The sequence below is a fragment of the Pinus tabuliformis genome, chromosome 8 (assembly GCF_031772625.1).
Source record: "Pinus tabuliformis cultivar Carrire ecotype Pingquan chromosome 8, CPIR1, whole genome shotgun sequence".
Classification (NCBI taxonomy): domain Eukaryota; kingdom Viridiplantae; phylum Streptophyta; class Pinopsida; order Pinales; family Pinaceae; genus Pinus; species Pinus tabuliformis.
In genome coordinates, this window is record NC_142294.1 from 1,804,362,906 (window position 1) to 1,804,381,292 (window position 18,387).

General features: G+C 41.3%; 1 protein-coding gene across 1 annotated transcript in view; it reads right to left on the reverse strand.

Moving 5' to 3' along the window:
* LOC149243445 (uncharacterized) overlaps positions 1–18,387 on the reverse strand; it is a 142,454-nt gene that overhangs the window by 68,718 nt on the left and 55,349 nt on the right. Inside the window, exons 3-6 of the mRNA XM_089374517.1 lie at positions 13,773–13,835; positions 13,355–13,494; positions 13,157–13,194; positions 12,935–12,983 (exon numbers count right to left, since the gene is read on the reverse strand). Of these exons, the coding sequence (XP_089230643.1) occupies positions 12,935–12,983; positions 13,157–13,194; positions 13,355–13,494; positions 13,773–13,835 (290 nt within the window). The remainder of the gene's footprint in view (positions 1–12,934; positions 12,984–13,156; positions 13,195–13,354; positions 13,495–13,772; positions 13,836–18,387) is intronic.

Sequence of the window (18,387 nt, forward strand, 5' to 3'; positions counted from 1 at the left end):
AAGTCTAAACTTAGGGAAAATAAAATATTAATGTGACTTAATATAAAATTGTGTTAGAAGGATCCAAAAGTCATGGACCAAGCCAGAGTTAATCTTAGTCGTTGATTAGGGACTTAATCTTGGCCGTTGAATTGTCAACGAGAAAAGTATAAGAGAAGGCTTGAGGGTCACTTGGAGAACACACTGAGTTGATCAAGATTTCGATTTTCTGAGGCAAAGTTTGATGAAGAAATCGAAAGAGTGATCAGAGTTGCAACTGAGGGGCAGTGAATACAGAAGCAGAGACAGAGAGGGTGCCAGGAGAATCAGCGCAGAAGTCTGGAGAGAGGGAGACAGAGCCAGCCAGAGGCCACACAGAGCCAGCTAGGGCCGACGCAAAAGCAGCCAGGAGTTGCGCAGTGCTTCAAAGAGCCAGCGTGGGTGACGCAGAGGCTCTAAAGGCTGACACAGTGCCTCTAGAGGTGGACACAGGGGTTATTGGGCTGACGTTGGGCCAGTAAGGGCTGACGCAGTCCCTAGAGGCAGACGTTGGGGTTTTCGTGGGGCAGATTGGAGCTAGGAGCTGCCAGAGTGTCTTTCCGGGGTTTCAATCGGAATATCTGCTTCCGAGTAGAGAAGTACTACTGCCGAGATTATTCTCTGTTGGGTGAGCCGGTTTTGGCACCCAGATTTTATTCTGAAACTGCTGAATAATCAAAACCCTCAGATAGTTGCACTGGTTTTCCTGCATTGGGTTTTTCTGGGGACATTGGTCCAAAAACAAGGGTGTCACTTGTGTGCTTGTTTTGAGTAATAGCTCTCTGGATTTTGATTTTTGTGAAAATTGTGTATATGGGAAGCAAAATCTGGTGAGTTTCCCCTCTGGTGGTAAGAGGGTGAAACAGATATTAGAGCTTGTGCACAGTGATGTGTTTGGACCTATGAAGTTTCCATCATTAGGTAAGTCTATGTACTATGTATCATTTATAGATGACTTCTCAAGGAATACATGGATATATTTCCTTAAGAAGAAATCTGAAATCTTTGACAGGTTTAAAGAATTTAAGGCTTTGGTGGAAAACCAGACAGAGAAGAAGATAAAGATGCTGAGGACAGATAACAGCAGAGAGTTTTGCAATAAGGAATTTGAAGAATTCTATAAGAAGAATGGTATAGCACATCAGAAGACTACTCCATATACACCTCAGCAAAATGGAGTTGTAGAAAGAATGAACAAGACGTTGATGGAAAGAGCAAGAAGCATTCTCAGTGGTGCCCGGTTAGGACAAGAATTCTAGGCAGAGGTAGTGGAGACTGCATGTTACCTGGTCAACAAATCACCTTCATCAGCATTGGAGGATAAGACTCCACAAGAGGTATGGACTGGTAAGAAACCCTCTCTTTCACATCTGAGGGTATTTGGATGTGATGCATATGTACATGTTCCAAAGGAGAAAAGAACCAAGTTGGATAGTAAATCTGAAAAGTGCATCTTTATTGGGTATAAGGATGGTTTAAAGGGTTATAAGCTTTGGAATCCAGTAACAAGGAAGGTTGTGTACAGCCGAGATGTGGTGTTCAGAGAGGTGAAAGATGTTATTAAACATGAAGTGCAACCAAAGGAACCTGAGAAGATAGAGTCTGAGCTAAAGGAGGAAGAACCAGACTCTACAGCAGAGGAGGAATCAGAAGATGAAGAGCCACAAACTCCGGGTGTAAGAAGATCAGTTCGAGAAAGAAGGCGGCCAGAAAGGTATAGTCCATCTGCTTTCTGTTCAAATTTTGCTTTATCTATTACCGATGATGATCCCAGAACTGTGAAGGAAGCAGTAGATTCAGAGGATGGAAAACTCTGGAAAGAGGCCATGGTTGATGAAATGGCATCTTTGCACAAAAATGAGGCTTAGGACCTGGTGGAGTTGCCAGCTGGAAGACCAGGATTGGACAGAGTTTTGGATATCCATGGCCTTGTTGATGCTGACTGGGCTGAAGATCTGGATCAGAGAAGATCTACAAGTGGGTATGTGTTTAACCTATTTGGAGGTGCAATCAGTTGGATGAGTAAGAAACAATCTATAATGGCACTATCAACTACAAAGGCAGAATACATGGCAGCCACTCATGCAAGCAAGGAAGCAGTTTGGTTCAAGAGATTGTGTTCAAGTATGGGGTTAGTACAGGCAGCTATAAGGATAGACTGTGACAGCTAAAGTGCAATTTTCTTGGCAAAGAACCCTGCTTACCATTCAAGGACAAAGCACATTGATGTTCAGTATCACTTTGTGAGGGATATGATAGAAGAAAAAAAGGTGTTGCTGGTAAAGATTGACACTTTCAAGAATATTGCAGATGCATTGACAAAATCTGTGAGATCTGGATCAGAGAAGATCTACAAGTGGGTATGTGTTTAACTTATTTGGAGGTGCAATCAGTTGGATGAGGATCAGAGAAGATCTACAAGTGGGTATGTGTTTAACCTATTTGGAGGTGCAATCAGTTGGATGAGTAAGAAACAATCTATAGTGGCACTATCAACTACAAAGGCAGAATACATGGCAGCCACTCATGCAAGCAAGGAAGCAGTTTGGTTCAAGAGATTGTGTTCAAGTATGGGATTAGTACAGGGAGCTATAAGGATAGACTGTGACAGCCAAAGTGCAATTTTCTTGGCAAAGAACCCTGCTTACCATTCAAGGACAAAGCACATTGATGTTCAGTATCACTTTGTGAGGGATATGATATAAGACAAAAAGGTGTTGCTGGTAAAAGTGGACACTTTCAAGAATATTGCAGATGCATTGACAAAATCTGTGAGCTCTGAGAAGTTCTGTCGGTGTCGAGAAACAATGGGCGTTGCAGGGCTAGATAAATGACTAAGCTCTCTTGTGGCCCCCTGTGGAAAGAAAACAACAAGTGGGAGAATGTTGGGTTGTGTTATTCTTTCCACGACTAGCCCACATAGTGAACCGGGGGGATAGAGGGGGGCAGAGCCCCCCCTTTGTTGCGCCGATTGCGCAACGGGGGGGCAGAGCCCCCCCTTCATTGCGCCGATTTCACAGCAAGGGGCAGCCTCCCCCCTTGTCCAGGGGGTTTGAGGGGGGTGGGTAGCCGCCCTCTACAGGGTTCGGGGCAGCACCCCAGGAAAATATTTTTTGGACCCTATAATAGGTTGGGTAGACCTACCTATGGTTTTGTGCATGATTTTCGCACATGGTTTTGGATGCGATGGTTTTCGGTCCATGGTTTTGGGCACAATGGTTTTCGGTCCATGGTTTTGGACGTGATGATTTTCGGTCCATGGTATTGGATGCTTCGGCATGTATAAATATGTATTGTAACATTGAAAGAAACATAATGAAAAATCACGCTGGTAGTCCCAGTTTTTGGATCCAGGGGAAAATCTCTGTGTATGTGTTTTATATGTTATGCTCTCGCATTGTTTATTTTCTATGTTTTAGAATTCGTATACAGGTAATTTCTGTACGGGGTTAAAACCTACACATATGGCTTCGTAAATACTAGGAATAATGTACCAAGCTCATCAGGAGCCAACCCCTAAGGCTCGCGACCTACTCCAGCGGCTCGCACTTTAGGATGTTTTGATGGCATCACTCGTCAGGAACCTAGTATTCAGGACACCAAAGCATCGGATTCGGATGAGTATCAGCGGGCGGAGGACGAACAACACCCAATAGATCACGCACAGAGGACAAGGGGAAGAAACAAACAAAATGCACCAGGGTGCATGAGAGGGGGCGTCTATTGGTATTCAGAGAAGGTATCAGCATGGCCCAAGCTGCATATACTAAGAGTATTGTGCTCGTTGGAAGGGTTCGTGGCCAGAAATATACCCCTGCGTGATTAAAGTGTTGGACTGTGGAAATTTGGGGACACTTATTGGACCAGCTGCCGGCGGTTATTACCATGACAAGAGGCTGGTTTGCACTCATCTTCCCGCAACCAGACCAAGCAAATTGGGTCCTGTCAAAATATTGGCATATAGAGATGACCCCGGTGCTACTCAAGAGGTGGTCGCCACTCTTCAACCTAGAAAAGGAGAAATTGGGGGCGGGTCCTATATGGGTTAGACTCCCAGGGCTGCCGTTACAATTCTGGTCGGAGGAAATCTTCAGGTGCATAGGGGATGACCTTGGCATCTATCTTGACCATGATAGAACCTACATAGAATCAGGTTGCTTAGCCATTGCCAGGATTCTGGTACACCTGGATACGAGAGAGGGACTGGTGGAGAGTTATCGGCTTCAAATTGGGGAGATTATTAGATGGCAGATCCTTGATTATGAGGGGATCCCATTTCGGTGCAGGCGGTGTCATGAGGTGGGGCACCTATATAAGGATTGTCCGCTAATTACCAAGGTGCATACTGAGCCCCCGAGAAGATTTGTTACTACGGGTACCCAGACTATATCGAATGTTGAATCGACCCCTGCACAGAACATAACTGAGGAACCCCAGAGGAGGCAGAGGGTGGATGTGGAGGCATTTCATCATGCAGGCACCCGAACTCCTGATGCTCGAGTCACTCGCTCACGTTCAAGGGGTCTTGATTTACTACCGAGTACTCTTAATTCCTCTCCCCCCTCTTCTCATATTTTTATGAATTTTGGCATTGCATTGTTATCATTAGCTTCTTCGAGATTGGGTTTAGATGCATGTAAATTGAGTTCAATTAATTGTCCAGTTGCATCGGCTCCCCCTACTGATCTGGTTACTACACCGACCATTTCCTTGGACTCTCTCTCAATTCTACCTATTAGGGAGGACTCTTCTTCCAATAGCTCACATAGGTACAACCTTAGATCTCAGACCCATCCGTGACCCCTCACTTTCAACTTGGGAGAGGACCTTCCCCCACAAGAGCTCAGAAATTTCCCAGGGGCAGACAATCTAATATGTTTAAAGCCATCCTCAGAGCGGGAATTGAGGTGGCAAGTAGTATCCAGATTCCTATTGACCAGGTTCTTAGAGCAAAAGGAAACCCTGATCAGGTTATCCCATGAAGTGCCTATCTTTCAATTGTAGGGGTTTGGCTAGCCCGGACAAGAAATTGGCACTCAGAAGACTAATAGGCTCGGTTAGGATTGATGTATTATTGCTACAAGAGACTTTGGGAGATGGGGGCTCCATCAACAATATTTTGTCGAACATGCTACCGGGCTGGATTTTCCATACTTTGGATGTGAGAGGGAGATCTGGGGGATGCGCATTGGGTTTCAATAATAAGACTATCAAGATCGACAATATTTGGGGTGGTGAAGGATTTTTGGGGGCTGACTTCACAGCCACTGAAATTAATGTACCTCTCAGACTGATAAATATTTATGGACCCTGTCATAATAGGGAGGGCTTTTGGGACAAGCTAATGACTACATCATTCATGCATGATGACAATATCATCATAGGAGGAGACCTAAATTTCTCCTTGGGTCATGTTGAATCTTGGGGTAATAGGGCACAGACTGACCCCTTGACGGCATACTTTGAACACCTGTTGGACTACAATAACCTCATGAACATTGACTCGGCCAAGATATTCCTGACTTGGTGGAATAGGTGTTAATTTTAGGTATGTTCTATGCTTAGAGCAATTTATTTCAATTTTCACAGTTAACTCCATATCTTTTCTAGATTAGCAATCACATCAGCATTAAAGTAGACTGCAGATAAAACATAAACATAAATCGCAAAAGACAAGCCAGGACAAGAGGACACAAGATGTGGCGCTAGCCAAGGACAAACCCCAATGTGGGGAAACCCTTGATCAATTCTTCTTATATGTTCTTCAATAGTTTAGCAGAGAGAGAGAGATAGTATATTTACAACAAAAGTCAACACTTTGACTTATCTAGATAAGAGCATAGATAATCTCTAAGAAGATGATACATGAGATCAGTTGAAGACATGCTACTTCAACTAATTCTCCAAGGTGACTCCTTCACCTATCGTTGTGCTGCATTTCGTCATCATGTTGCACCTCACCGCGCTGCACCATGCTGCACCCATCATCACTATGTTGCATCTCATCACGCTTCATTAATCATGACTGTACCCATCACTGTATTGCATTATGCGCCATTGTTGCACCATGTTGCCATCCTAACCTATGTGTTGGCTGCACCTTGCTTGCTTGTTGTCCTTAGCATGCTTGCTGTTGCATGCTAGTTGTCTCTTGCATGCTAGTTGTAACATTGCATGCTTGGTGTATTTGTTGCTAAGTACCATACAACTATCCCAATGTTAGTTAGTTGTCCCTTGCATGCTGCTCTCCTTCGGAGACAGATGCTCTGGCTGTTTCGGCAGTTCCCAACAATTCTGGCAGTTCCGGCTATTCCCAGCAGTTCAGATTGTTCCCAGCAGTCCCAGCTTTTCTTGCAGTTCCGGCTTTTTCGGCATTTCCGTCTTTTCAGGCTTTTCCAGCTTTTCTGGCAGTTCCACTTTTCCGGCTCTTCCAGATTTTCCGGATTTTCCAGATTTTCCTACTTTCCGGCTCTTTCCGACAGTTCTGTCTTTTCCGACAGTTCCGTCTTTTCCGGCAGTTCCGTCTTTTCCGACAATTCCGGCCTTTCTGGCTTTTCTTGCTTTTCCGACAGTTCTGTCTTTTCCGACAGTTCCGGCTTTTCCGGCTTTTCTGGCAGTTCCGATTTTTCCAACAGTTCCAGCTTTTCCAGATTTTCTGGCTTTTCCGTCAGTTCCAGCTTTTCCGTCGGTTCCGGCTTTTCCGGCTTTTTTGGCATTTCCAGCTTTTCCGACAGTTTCTGCAGTTCCGGCTTTCTGCCCTTTGGATCAGGGCAACGTTATTCCTTAGGATCTCTCCTCCTACTAAAACCCAAAGACAAGTAGAGAGAGGAAGAGATCCCAAGTGTGTGTTGAAATAGCTTGAAGTCCACCTCTATTTATACTAAAACGTTGAGCACAACTAAGGTTTATTTGGTTGTTGGCCGTCCTTGACGAATTGTCTTATAACACAAATAAATTCATAACTCCATGAATACTTATCGGAATTGGAAGATCTTTAGATCAATCCTACACCTCTCGATGAGAGGTATCCAAGAAAAATATCAGCTGCCATAAATAAGATGACCCACATGGAGTTTGGCCCTAGTTTCCAATTTTAACACTCCCTCTCAACTAGGGATAACTCCATCCGTTGATCCATATGTCCGACTGTGCTATCTCTGCCATCAGTGCCCTGCACTGCTCTGTTCTGCTCTGATCTGCTGAGCTCTGCTTTGCTTTACTTTGATCTGTTGAGCTCTACTTTGCTGAACCATGAAGAAGAAGAATTGATCGAGAATGTCTCATACCATTCTCTACTGACCCGAAGTCAGTGTCATCTGAAGAGTGTGTCACATCACTCTTACTAACCCGAAGTCAATTTTATTGATCCCAGATCAATATCACAAGAGAGTGTCTCAAACCACTCATACTGATCCCAGATCAATGTCACAAGAGAGTGTCTCAAACCACTCATACTAATCCCAAATTAGTTTCATTGATCCCAGATCAATGGAGGTCATCCTAGCATAGGGAGTACGGTAGACACAACGATACGTCCATCGATAGTACTATTATGGTCCCTATCCTCATTTCCCTGCTCATTGATCAGATGAGAGGTACTTCCCATGAGTCCCAAACTGCATGGGTAGGATGCCTCGACGGGAGAACTAATCATGCTGTCCACATGAGAACGAATCATCCTGTCAGTGGATGCCATGGAGAACTAATCATCCTGGCCCATAGGAGAACTAATCATCCTGTTCCACAGTCGCCACAGAGAACAAATCATCCTAGCCCACAGGGGAACTGATCATCCTATTCCATAGTTTCCACAGAGAACAAATCATCCTGGCCCATAGGAGAACTAATCATCCTATTCCACAGTTGCCACAGGAGAACTAATCATCCCGGCCCATAAGAGAACTACTCGTCCTGTTCATAGCGCACCACCAGGGGAGGGTGAGTCGCCCTGTGGTCGTATGTTTCTCCAGAAAGTACCCCAAGCCCCCCAGAGCTCCCAGAGCTCAATGCATGCAACATGCAGGACCCTTGTAAGAAGTCGTTCGGGAAAGTCACAGATTTGACCTTTCCCTGGGGCTTTGACAAAATGTCTGCGACCTGTACATCAATCTCAATGCGATGGAACCTCCTTGCTCATCGACTTACCATATCGCAGATAAGGCAGTATCTGATGTCTATCTGCTGGAGCAATCATCGAATACGGGATTCCTCAATAATCGAATCCCACCTCTGGTTGTCACAGAGAATCACAGTGGTATTCATCATGTGTACAAACAGCTCACTTAAGAGCTTCTGCAACCATGCAGCTTCACACGAGATCATACTCTTAGTTATGTATTCGGTCTCAGCAGTTCTTATAGCAACCGACTTCTGCTTCCTACTCATCCATGATATCGAAGCGGAATCCAAAGAGAACCAGCACTGAGAAGTGCTCTAGTGATCCTCCACACTGCCTACCCAGTCAGCATTCGAATAATCATGCAGTTTCATATTTACAGCGGTGTATCTCAATCCATGAGAGATTGTGCCCCAAAGATATCTCAGAAGATTCTTGGCACCAATCCAACGAGGCTCAACCAAATATGAGCTCACCATGCTAATTGCAAAACATATGTCCGGACGGAAGTTCACCAAGAACATCAACACGAATGAGTTTATGAAACTCAGAGGCATTTCCCAAATCTGGTCCGAAATCACTACCATATAACTTCTGAAAGTTAAGATCCTCGAGGTAGTCACAGGCTTGCAATTTATCATTCCACATCTGGAATCCAACTCCCTCTTATTTCTGCAAATGAGAGGGTCTGCACCTGTCAGAAATAGGTCATCCTCATAAGGTGTCGGTATGAGAGGTCTATCATCCACAACCTTCGGGTAATGGTTTGGATCGGTTTCACTCCTAGTGAATCTCAGCTTGATCAGACAGCAATCAATCCTCTCATACTACGCCTAGGGTGTTTTGCTTCAAGCCATAGAGGGCTTTCTTCCACCTGTATACATGAGATTCTCGATCATGAATCTCAAACTCCTCGGGTTGTTCCAAACCTCTGGACCTGTTGCATGAGGGGAATGGTCCCCTTATAAGATTTTCCTTCGATACATCTCAGACATGTACCTTCATGCTCTACTTGAATTCAAACATGCCTATCACCATTTGACTCACATCAGGTAGGGCCCCATAGGTAGACCTCCGGTGTTATAGATGCGATATGTCAATTAACATGATCCCCAATGGACCATCCTGCAACTTGATACAAATTGCCAACCATGTACCCATGATTAAAATCATCTTTGAAAATTATATTTTTTAACACGTACCTTTGCATCGATGAATGCCACCCTGAAACCTTTGACTTCCATTTCCGAGATGGACACCAGGTTCTTCTTGCGATCAGGTACATAAAAGAGATTCTGTAAATGAATCGAGTTACCCTTATTCAATTGAGAGTTAACATTCCCTACACCCTTTCCGGGATAGGTGGCATTGGCTCCAAGTATAATCCCATGATTGTTTCCATCTCTACCAAATTAGAGAGTGCACCCATCTATCCGATGAAGTGACTTGAAGCACTACAATCAATAAGCCAGATTCCCAAAGAATCTGAAGGAGAGGACCAATAAAAGATGATGCTTCTTTATCTTATCAGAAACAACATTTGATTCTTCATACCTGGGGTTCCTTGCTTTCTTTGAAGAGTAGGCCATTTCCTTGATGACCTGCATTACCTATCATTCCTTTGATCATTGAAGATGTCCCTGGAATGATTGTTATCATCATCAAGTGATGTGTCCCTGCCATTTGGACACTCCTTCGCATAATGGTCGAACTAGTTATCTGCCTTTCCTTCCACCCTGAGATCCGATCTTCCAATGAAGTGATCTTTAGGTAGGCCATATTCCGTTGCACCATTCTGATAATATTCTCTGCTTCGACTTCACCCTTGGTGAATTTGAAGAGGGATGAGGAATCCATTGATCCTTTTTTTTCCCTTCCCAACTGTCTTCGGTGATTGCTCTTTCACTCTTGCTTGGGCATTGCCTTCACCTCAGCTCTAATACCATGTTAATTTTAGGTATGTTCTGTGCTTAGAGCAATTTATTTCAATTTTCACAGTTAGCTCCATATCTTTTCCAGATTAGCAATCACATCAGCATCAAAGTAAACTACAAATAGAACATAAACATAAATCGCAGAAGACAACCCAAGACAAGACGACACAAGATGTAGCGCTAGCCAGGGACAAACCCCAATGTGGGGAAACCCTTGATCAATTCTTCTTATATGTTCTTCAATAGTTTAGCAGAGAGAGAGAGAGAGAGAGATAGTATGTTTACAGCAAAAGTCAACACTTTGACTTACCTAGATAAGAGCATAGATCATCTCTAAGAAGATGATACATGAGAACAGTTGAAGACATGCTACTTCAACTAATTCTCCAAGGTGACTCCTTCACCTATCGTTGTGCTGCATTTCGTCATCATGTTGCACCTCACCGCGTTGCACCATGCTGCACCCATCATCACTATGTTGCATCTCATTACGCTTCACTAATCATGATTGTACCCATCAATGTACTGCATTATGTGCCATTGTTGCACCATGTTGCCATCCTGACCTATGTGTTGGCTGCACCTTGCTTGCTTGTTGTCCCTTGCTTGCTTGTTGTCCTTAGCATGCTTGTTGTTGCATGCTAGTTGTCTCTTGCATGCTAGCTGTAACATTGCATGCTTGGTGTATTTGCTGCTAAGTACCATACAACTATCCCAATGTTAGTTAGTTGTCCCTTGCACGCTGCTCTTCTTCGGAGACAAATGCTCTGGCTGTTTCGGCAGTTCCCGGCAGTTCTGGCAGTTCCAGCTATTCCCGGAAGTTCGAGCAGTTCCGGTTGTTCCCGGCAGTTCTAGTAGTCCCAGCAGTGCCGGCAGTTACGGCTTTTCCGGCTTTTTCGGTAGTTCCAGCTTTTCTGGCTTTTCTGGCAATTCCGGCTTCTCCGGCTTTTTTAGCAATCCGGCTTTTCCGGCTTTTCCGGCTTTTCCGGCAGTTCCGTCTTTTCTGGATTTTCTAGCAGTTCCGGCTTTTTCAGCAGTTCCGTCTTTTCCGACAGTTCCCGCTTTTCCAGCTTTTCTGACAGTTTCGGCTTTTCCAGCATTTCCGGCTTTTCCGACCTTTCTCAAGGATGTGGAAAAGTGAGTGCCAAATCCCAATGAACCAATGACAAGTTTAGACCCGAAGAATGGAGGTGGTATATAGGGGTTTGTAATATGAGATGGAAAGTGTCAAGTATGGTGTCGGGGAAAATGAACACGCTATTTGAATTTGGGTTTTCCAAGTAGTGCCCCTACTAAAACCCTAAGGCCTCAAGGGAGATCTCACATGACTAGGGCTAAGGATTAACCCACTAGTAAGGTGAGAGAATAGATTTACAGTCAAGATCGATCAATCTTCCAGATAACCCTTTTATCAATACTAAATGCCCAAAACAAACAAGTATAAGCACCCAATTGCAAAATTATTAAAGCACCTTTTGAATAGCATCCAACCTTCATCTAAGAGGAAATGTCTAGTGGCGAGAGATATGTAGCTGATGTAGATGACAAGGGCACATGGCATATCATCATCAAGAAGTGAATATCAGGGGTTGTTGGCCGATTAGCTATCAAATGTAGGAGAAAAGTTTTCTCCTATAGGGTTACCCATTTTGGTGGGTAACAGTATGAACACCCCATTCTTTGCTTTATTATGGACACGTGGGGTGAGATTATTGTCTTGGGAGAAATAAATAAATAGAATTAATTAATTAAAATTTAAATAGAATAAAATTGATAGATAAAATTAAATTGAGAATTAAAAATAAGAGTAAAATGTATCGTGTCCCAAGGGGGCAGCTCAGATGGTGATTGAAGTGATATGAAATAATGTAAACTAAGAGATCCAAGATTCAATCCCTCGAAAGTAACCCAATCTACAAAGAGGAGGACAGGACGTAGGCCCCAAAGGCATGGTGGTAGCGGCCATAATAGACCCCCTGTCACAAAAGTATGAGACTGACCCAGTTGTCAATTCCTCTGGTTACAAAAATAAAAAAGTAAAATGTATCTTACTAATAAAATACAATACTAAAACTCCCAAGTACTAGATAGTACCATCATAATATGTATCTACTAATAATACATAGCCTATAGGGAGATAACTTCAGTCACACAAGCATGGCTCCAAAAGAGTCTAAAATCCACTGAAGCTTTGAAAAAGGTTTTGGCCATTATAGATCCAAAAACCCAAAAAAGGGGACAACAAAGATGAGGCTTTTCAAATCCAACTATGTAATGGTTCAAAGGAAGAGCAAAGAAAGGGCAATATCAGATTAAAGTGAATGGATCATGTAGGAAAGAGACCAATAAGCATAGGGGATAAAGGGGTAAATCAAAAAATGTAGACTAGCCAAATTGAGATAACTAGATGGAAAAAGACAAGCACAGCAATTTTGCAATGTAAAGGAACAAATCATTATGCAATGGAAGTGATAAGTGAAGAAGACAAGGTTAGGTAATCAAGGATGTCGTAGGGAAATAGGTATGAAGGTGATAATGAATCAAAAACTTGTGAACATCTTTTATCTAGGAGGGTAAGAACACCAATGTGACAAACAGGGAACACTAAGAGGAACATGCGACAACTAAACAAGGAGTGTTTGTAAAAGTATATTTAAGAAGTTGATAAAAATGAAAAACCAAGAGAAGTAGATATTTGGTGGTTTTGGGATTTAGTAACAATTAAATGTGACCACGTATTTTCCTAACAAAATCTAATCATAGTAACATGAAGACATAATATCTATCTAACCTTTCGCATGATAATTGTTATAGCACTAAATTTAATAAGAAAAATATTTAAGACATAGAATGCTTTTCAACATACCTAGAAGAACTCGACCATATATGCACCCATCGTTACCACGGAAAAATGCCTGCCACATAAATTAATTGGGTCTCTTTAATATTTAAACACTAGGCATGACAAAGTGGATAAGCAAAGATTACTTTCAAAATATTTATTTGCATTCTATCTATTAATTGAAGTATGCATCTAAGAAATAAACATTGGAATAGGAATTTAGAGAAAATTGTGTAGTGCAATTACCATTTTAAACTTGCTCATCCAACCAATTGGCCAAGGCACTTTACAATTGATATTAGCCATGTCCATGCATATGAGAAATTGTTAGAAATTTGCCTTACCTAGCTTCTACTAAAAGCTTAAGGCAAGGTGCATTGAAGTAACAACATCTTCTGGAAGAGCATTTGATAGATGAAAAAGTATACTTCACACCAAGAATACCTTCATTGATCTTCCCACTCCAATACTCAGTCGTCAGAGATTTACTTTCCAAGGGAAGTAGCATAGCAACCCCACTATCGGTGTTTGTACTTGTATCTTTATAACGCATCCCCGCTATCTCCCAAAATCTTGATATGTGTCTATGCCATGATTCCAACAACATCAAAAAGAAACAAACAACTTCAACTTCATATTCAACATATTCCCAAACTTCAATTCAAGGATCATAAGCATGCCTCCATGGAAAAAAAAAGTTTAGATAATTGATACATGGAGGATGGATTTTCCCACGCAATAATTTAACTTGATGCACATTGTTAATATAACCTTTCTCTACTTCAAACAAGGTATTGTTCTACCATATTGCTACAAAATTTAATGTCATATGAGATAATAGAATAGCAAGCCACCAACTTACTCTGGCCTTAACAAGTGAAATAAGTTATGCCTTCGCTCTTCTGGAATGTCCCCTATTTTCTTCCTGGGACATTAACATTCAAGTAATAAGATTTGCTTCCATTTCCAAAATCATATCCATTCAAGCAATCAAATTTTATAAACTTAAAATTATCCAATTCTCTATGTAAAAAAATACTATGGTTACCATAAAAATCTTCCAAATACTTGTAGTCAACCAATAAGTTAAGTTGAAAGACCTATGAGTGCAAATAATAAAATAAGTATACCCATACATTCATATTCCTTCTTGCTCCTCCATCCATATGTGCATTCCTTTACTAGCTTGGATGCATCATTTATAACATTACATAGAATTAGTGTAGACCGCTTACATTTTTTCCAAGTTAACAAGTTAATAGAGAAAGAATGGCCAATGGGATGTCAATTCATTGGCGAGAACAATAGCTTGTTACACCATCCACCAGGGTACCAACCTAGGTAATCTACTCCTGATCACACAATTGGGAAGAAAAAATATCCAATTGTCATGGAATCTTAGCCGAATATAATTATTACCACTTCCAGGTGGTTGACCCTTCATGCACAATTGCCAACAATTCTTCCTATGCCAAAATAAAGCATCAATTACAAGGAAAATAAATAAACAAATGGTTATTTCATGATAATTGTTTACAAATTTATGTTTGGCAAGTACTACTATTTATATATACATACACATATGCAAGACACATACCTATGTATGATGCAAACACCATCAACAAAAGAACACCATTAGGGGTTGTGAACGTGATACATGCAAAAAAATTGAGGGAAAAGGGGAAACTTTTGGCTAACTTTCAAATAATACAAAATATATTCAAATTATCATTAAAACGGCACAATATAATAAGAACAAGAATTTTGAAAGGGTTTTCCTCGTAGTGGGTTTTTCCCTGGTCGTTGACCAAATTGTTCTTAGTTGTCTTCTATTGTGCATTGGATTTGTTGTTCTCTCTACAATTACTTATTGTCTATGTTACAAGAAACGAGAAACGGGAAACAAAACGAGAAACGACAACGGTACTAGAAAAGGAGTTTGGAGGTTTCGCACTCAAGAAAAGAGGAGAGAGAAAATGAAAAATACAGAGTTAGTTTCAATTTTCAATATAGTTTCAATTAAATTTCCAACCCAAATTTTATTAAAAAACTAAATAATTTGAATACCAAACTAATGCTTAGCAAATTGACTATTAAATATATACATTATTATGCCTCCTAGTCAATTAAGTGTATACATTCTTATGCATTTTGCGCCTTCAGCTAATTATTGTTTCTTTAAAAAAAAAATCCAAATATATATATATATATGTAAACAATCAATAGAATTTGCAATTAAATGTGAACTTCTTTAGCCACATATAGAATAGTGTTTAAACTATGAATTTTAACAATATACATGTTAAAGGAAAACAAATCAACTAGAAAAAAGACAATAGTAAAGAAATGATCAACTCTCTGTATGCTTGGCATAGGCCTCTAAGTTATTGAATGAATACATGCATGAAATCTACAAAAAAAGAGTGAAAATATAGGGCTGAGAACGACCTGCAAAAAAGCGAACTACGATCCGTAAAAAATATATGCACCCGTTAACTAAAACGACCATGGAAAACGGCGTTTCCGTCTGCTCTCGTTTCTTATACGTTTTTTAGTGGGAACGGTGGCAACCGTCCCGTTTCTGGTAACACAGCTTATTGTTACTAGAAGATTGAATTATATTGGATAAATTGATTGCTAATTGAAGAAGAATTGAATAAGTGATTATGTTAAGCATAAAACACTAGTAATTTAACAATACGTCGACTAAAAGGGGCTAAAATGTGTTTCAAGGTTTCCATACCGAAATGTCGCTAGTACTGGGGGGGTCCATGTTTCCTGCAACATAAATAGATATATGAATGATTAAACAAAGTTGGAAAGTAAGAAGTTACTTTGGACTTATCCAAAACTTGCCAAAAATTTAGCTAACTGAAATTGTTTATTTTTCTTTTTTGTTCGTATAGTGATGTTTGGCAAGCTTTTGGTTTGGACTTGTGGAGTCAAACTCATTGGTGTTGAGATCACAAGAGAAAGCAAGGATCAAATGGAAAGTAAGGATTAAACAAAGTTGGAAAGTAAGAAGTTACTTTGGACTTATCCAAAACTTGCCAAAAATTTAGCTAACTGAAATTGTTTATTTTTCTTTTTTGTTCGTATAGTGATGCTTGGCAAGCTTTTGGTTTGGACTTGTGGAGTCAAACTCATTGGTGTTGAGATCACAAGAGAAAGCAAGGATCAAATGGAACCACCAATAGACCCTAAAACCTAAAACAAACAATGAGAAAACACCACTTGATAAAAAGCATGCAAGTGCACAAGGGTTGAACCATAGGTGCGCTAAAGTAAGAGACCATAAGTACGTTATAGAGAGATAACCAAGCAGAAATATCACATCAAGATAGCGAGAAGGTGCAAGGATATATGAATCATATTACCCACCAAAAGTGGGTGACCCCAGAGGAGAAATTTTCTCCTAGTTATCTCTTCAGTCGATAGTTAGCAGCCCCTGACAACCACCAGTGTAGTCGATACATCATGCCATTTGATCTTCGCTCCCTGCATTAGCCATATGTCCCTTTGTCCATCTGTTCAGAGCATATGTTAGAAGGTGGGCAATCCAACCCAAAGGGTATGTTTTTCATTGTGCAATTGAGTGCTTATGCTTGTTTTTCTTAGGCATCTTAGGCATGGATTATTGGCTTACTTGGAAGAAGGAAGGGATTTGACCGTGGTTTCGTTCCCTAACCTTCAATGGGGGGTTAATCCTCAATCCTAGTGTCGTGGGATCTCCCCTATTAAGCTATTGTTTTAGGAATGGCACCACTTGGGAAACCCTGATTTTGGTAGCATGGTCTCGTTTTCCCATTCCACATTTTTCACTCCCCTCTGCACATTGCAAGCCCCATTTCATCATTTTCCTTCTTTGGGTCCATAAGGCACTAACATTCCCCTTTCCCTTGTCCACATAGTTGGGTCAGGCCTAGAAATGTTGCCTCGGAGGTTGATATAGTTAAAAGAACATTAAAAGCATATCATGGCCACAAGCAAGAAACAAAAGAAAAGAATATTATAAAATGCAAAAGATGGTCAGGACATTTAATATAGCACGTGGGCAAAAGCCAAACATGAGCTCTACCCCTTTATCATGGCCATCACCCTAGTTCCTAGGGCCCCATGAGTGCCCCCACATCATTAAGGAACCCATGCACATCCCAACCCCTAGTGGACAATGAACTGCCCCACCTTAAGAGCATAATAACTACTTTATATCATACACAACATACTCTAATTTCCCAGAGCCCCGAACAGTAATACAAAGAAAAATCAAGAAAAGGCGAAATGAAAATAAAGAGGAATGGAAAAACAAAGGTCGGGGTAACTCCTGTATCCACGATTGCTCCCTCCTACATCTATACACACAATATGTGGACATCCCTCATTATTGTTATCCTTGTACCCATGGAATTTTGCCTTGAGAGTTGAGACCCCTGTGATCACGTGCATTTCATCATCATTCATATGCTACCTATCAATTGAAGGATGTACTAAGGACCTGTCTTTCCCCTTAGGGGTTGGGAACACCTAATAGGGTTGTTTATTAGCCATTCCTACCTAGGAAGGTAACACTATTATGAGATTAAAGCCCCAAATTTGGAAGGGAAACCCAATATGAAGTCTCAATGTGCCCTTGATTAACAAGCTTGGTTCACTTACATGCACTGATGAATTATTGTACCTAATGGTGAGGATGCAACACTGAACATTATATGTAATTGGCAAGTGGTTTCATCATGGGCTGGGCAACTTAATTGGGGCCCATGTCCACCAAAGGATCATATTGACATCCCCAAGTGAAGCGTTGAGAGCCATGGGACTCCCATCATGTGCAGAGCATCATTTAACACCATGAGCACCTTCAGCACCCTCAACAGTCTACTCATTGCGCCACATTATTCACAAGATGATGCTCTTGGACCAGGTGCCCCAATCGACTCAGCATTTACCACGTGGTGTGGCAGTTGATCGAAGGCCCAAAGGAGGTTTGTCTCATCCCTAGAGACTGTTAATTTTTAGGGCTAGATTGTTCTCTACTGAAGATAATTGCATTTATAAACTTTTTCATCATTTACATATTACATTCACCCTATCACATCATGACATCACTAGCAATTATGTAGAGAGAACAATAACATCTATGTTGCACGAAACTTCAAAGAACCTGACGTTTGGGGCCGTACCCATACCCGAAACTCCGAAACTTGGCCGAAACTCCACTGAAACTCGACCATCACGTAATCATCTATTAGAGTTAATATAAACTTGCTTTTCCTTTTAAATTGTCATCTATGGGTCTTATTCCATTTTTCCTTGCAAGATAATGTGTTATTCACTTGTATATATCTATATATATATATATATATATATGAATATGAAATTTCGGCTGACGTTTCGGCCAAGGTTTCCACTTTTGGGAGGTGACGTTTCTAAACGTACCCGTTTCGGAAACTTCGAAACGTTTCGGCGTTTCGTGCAAC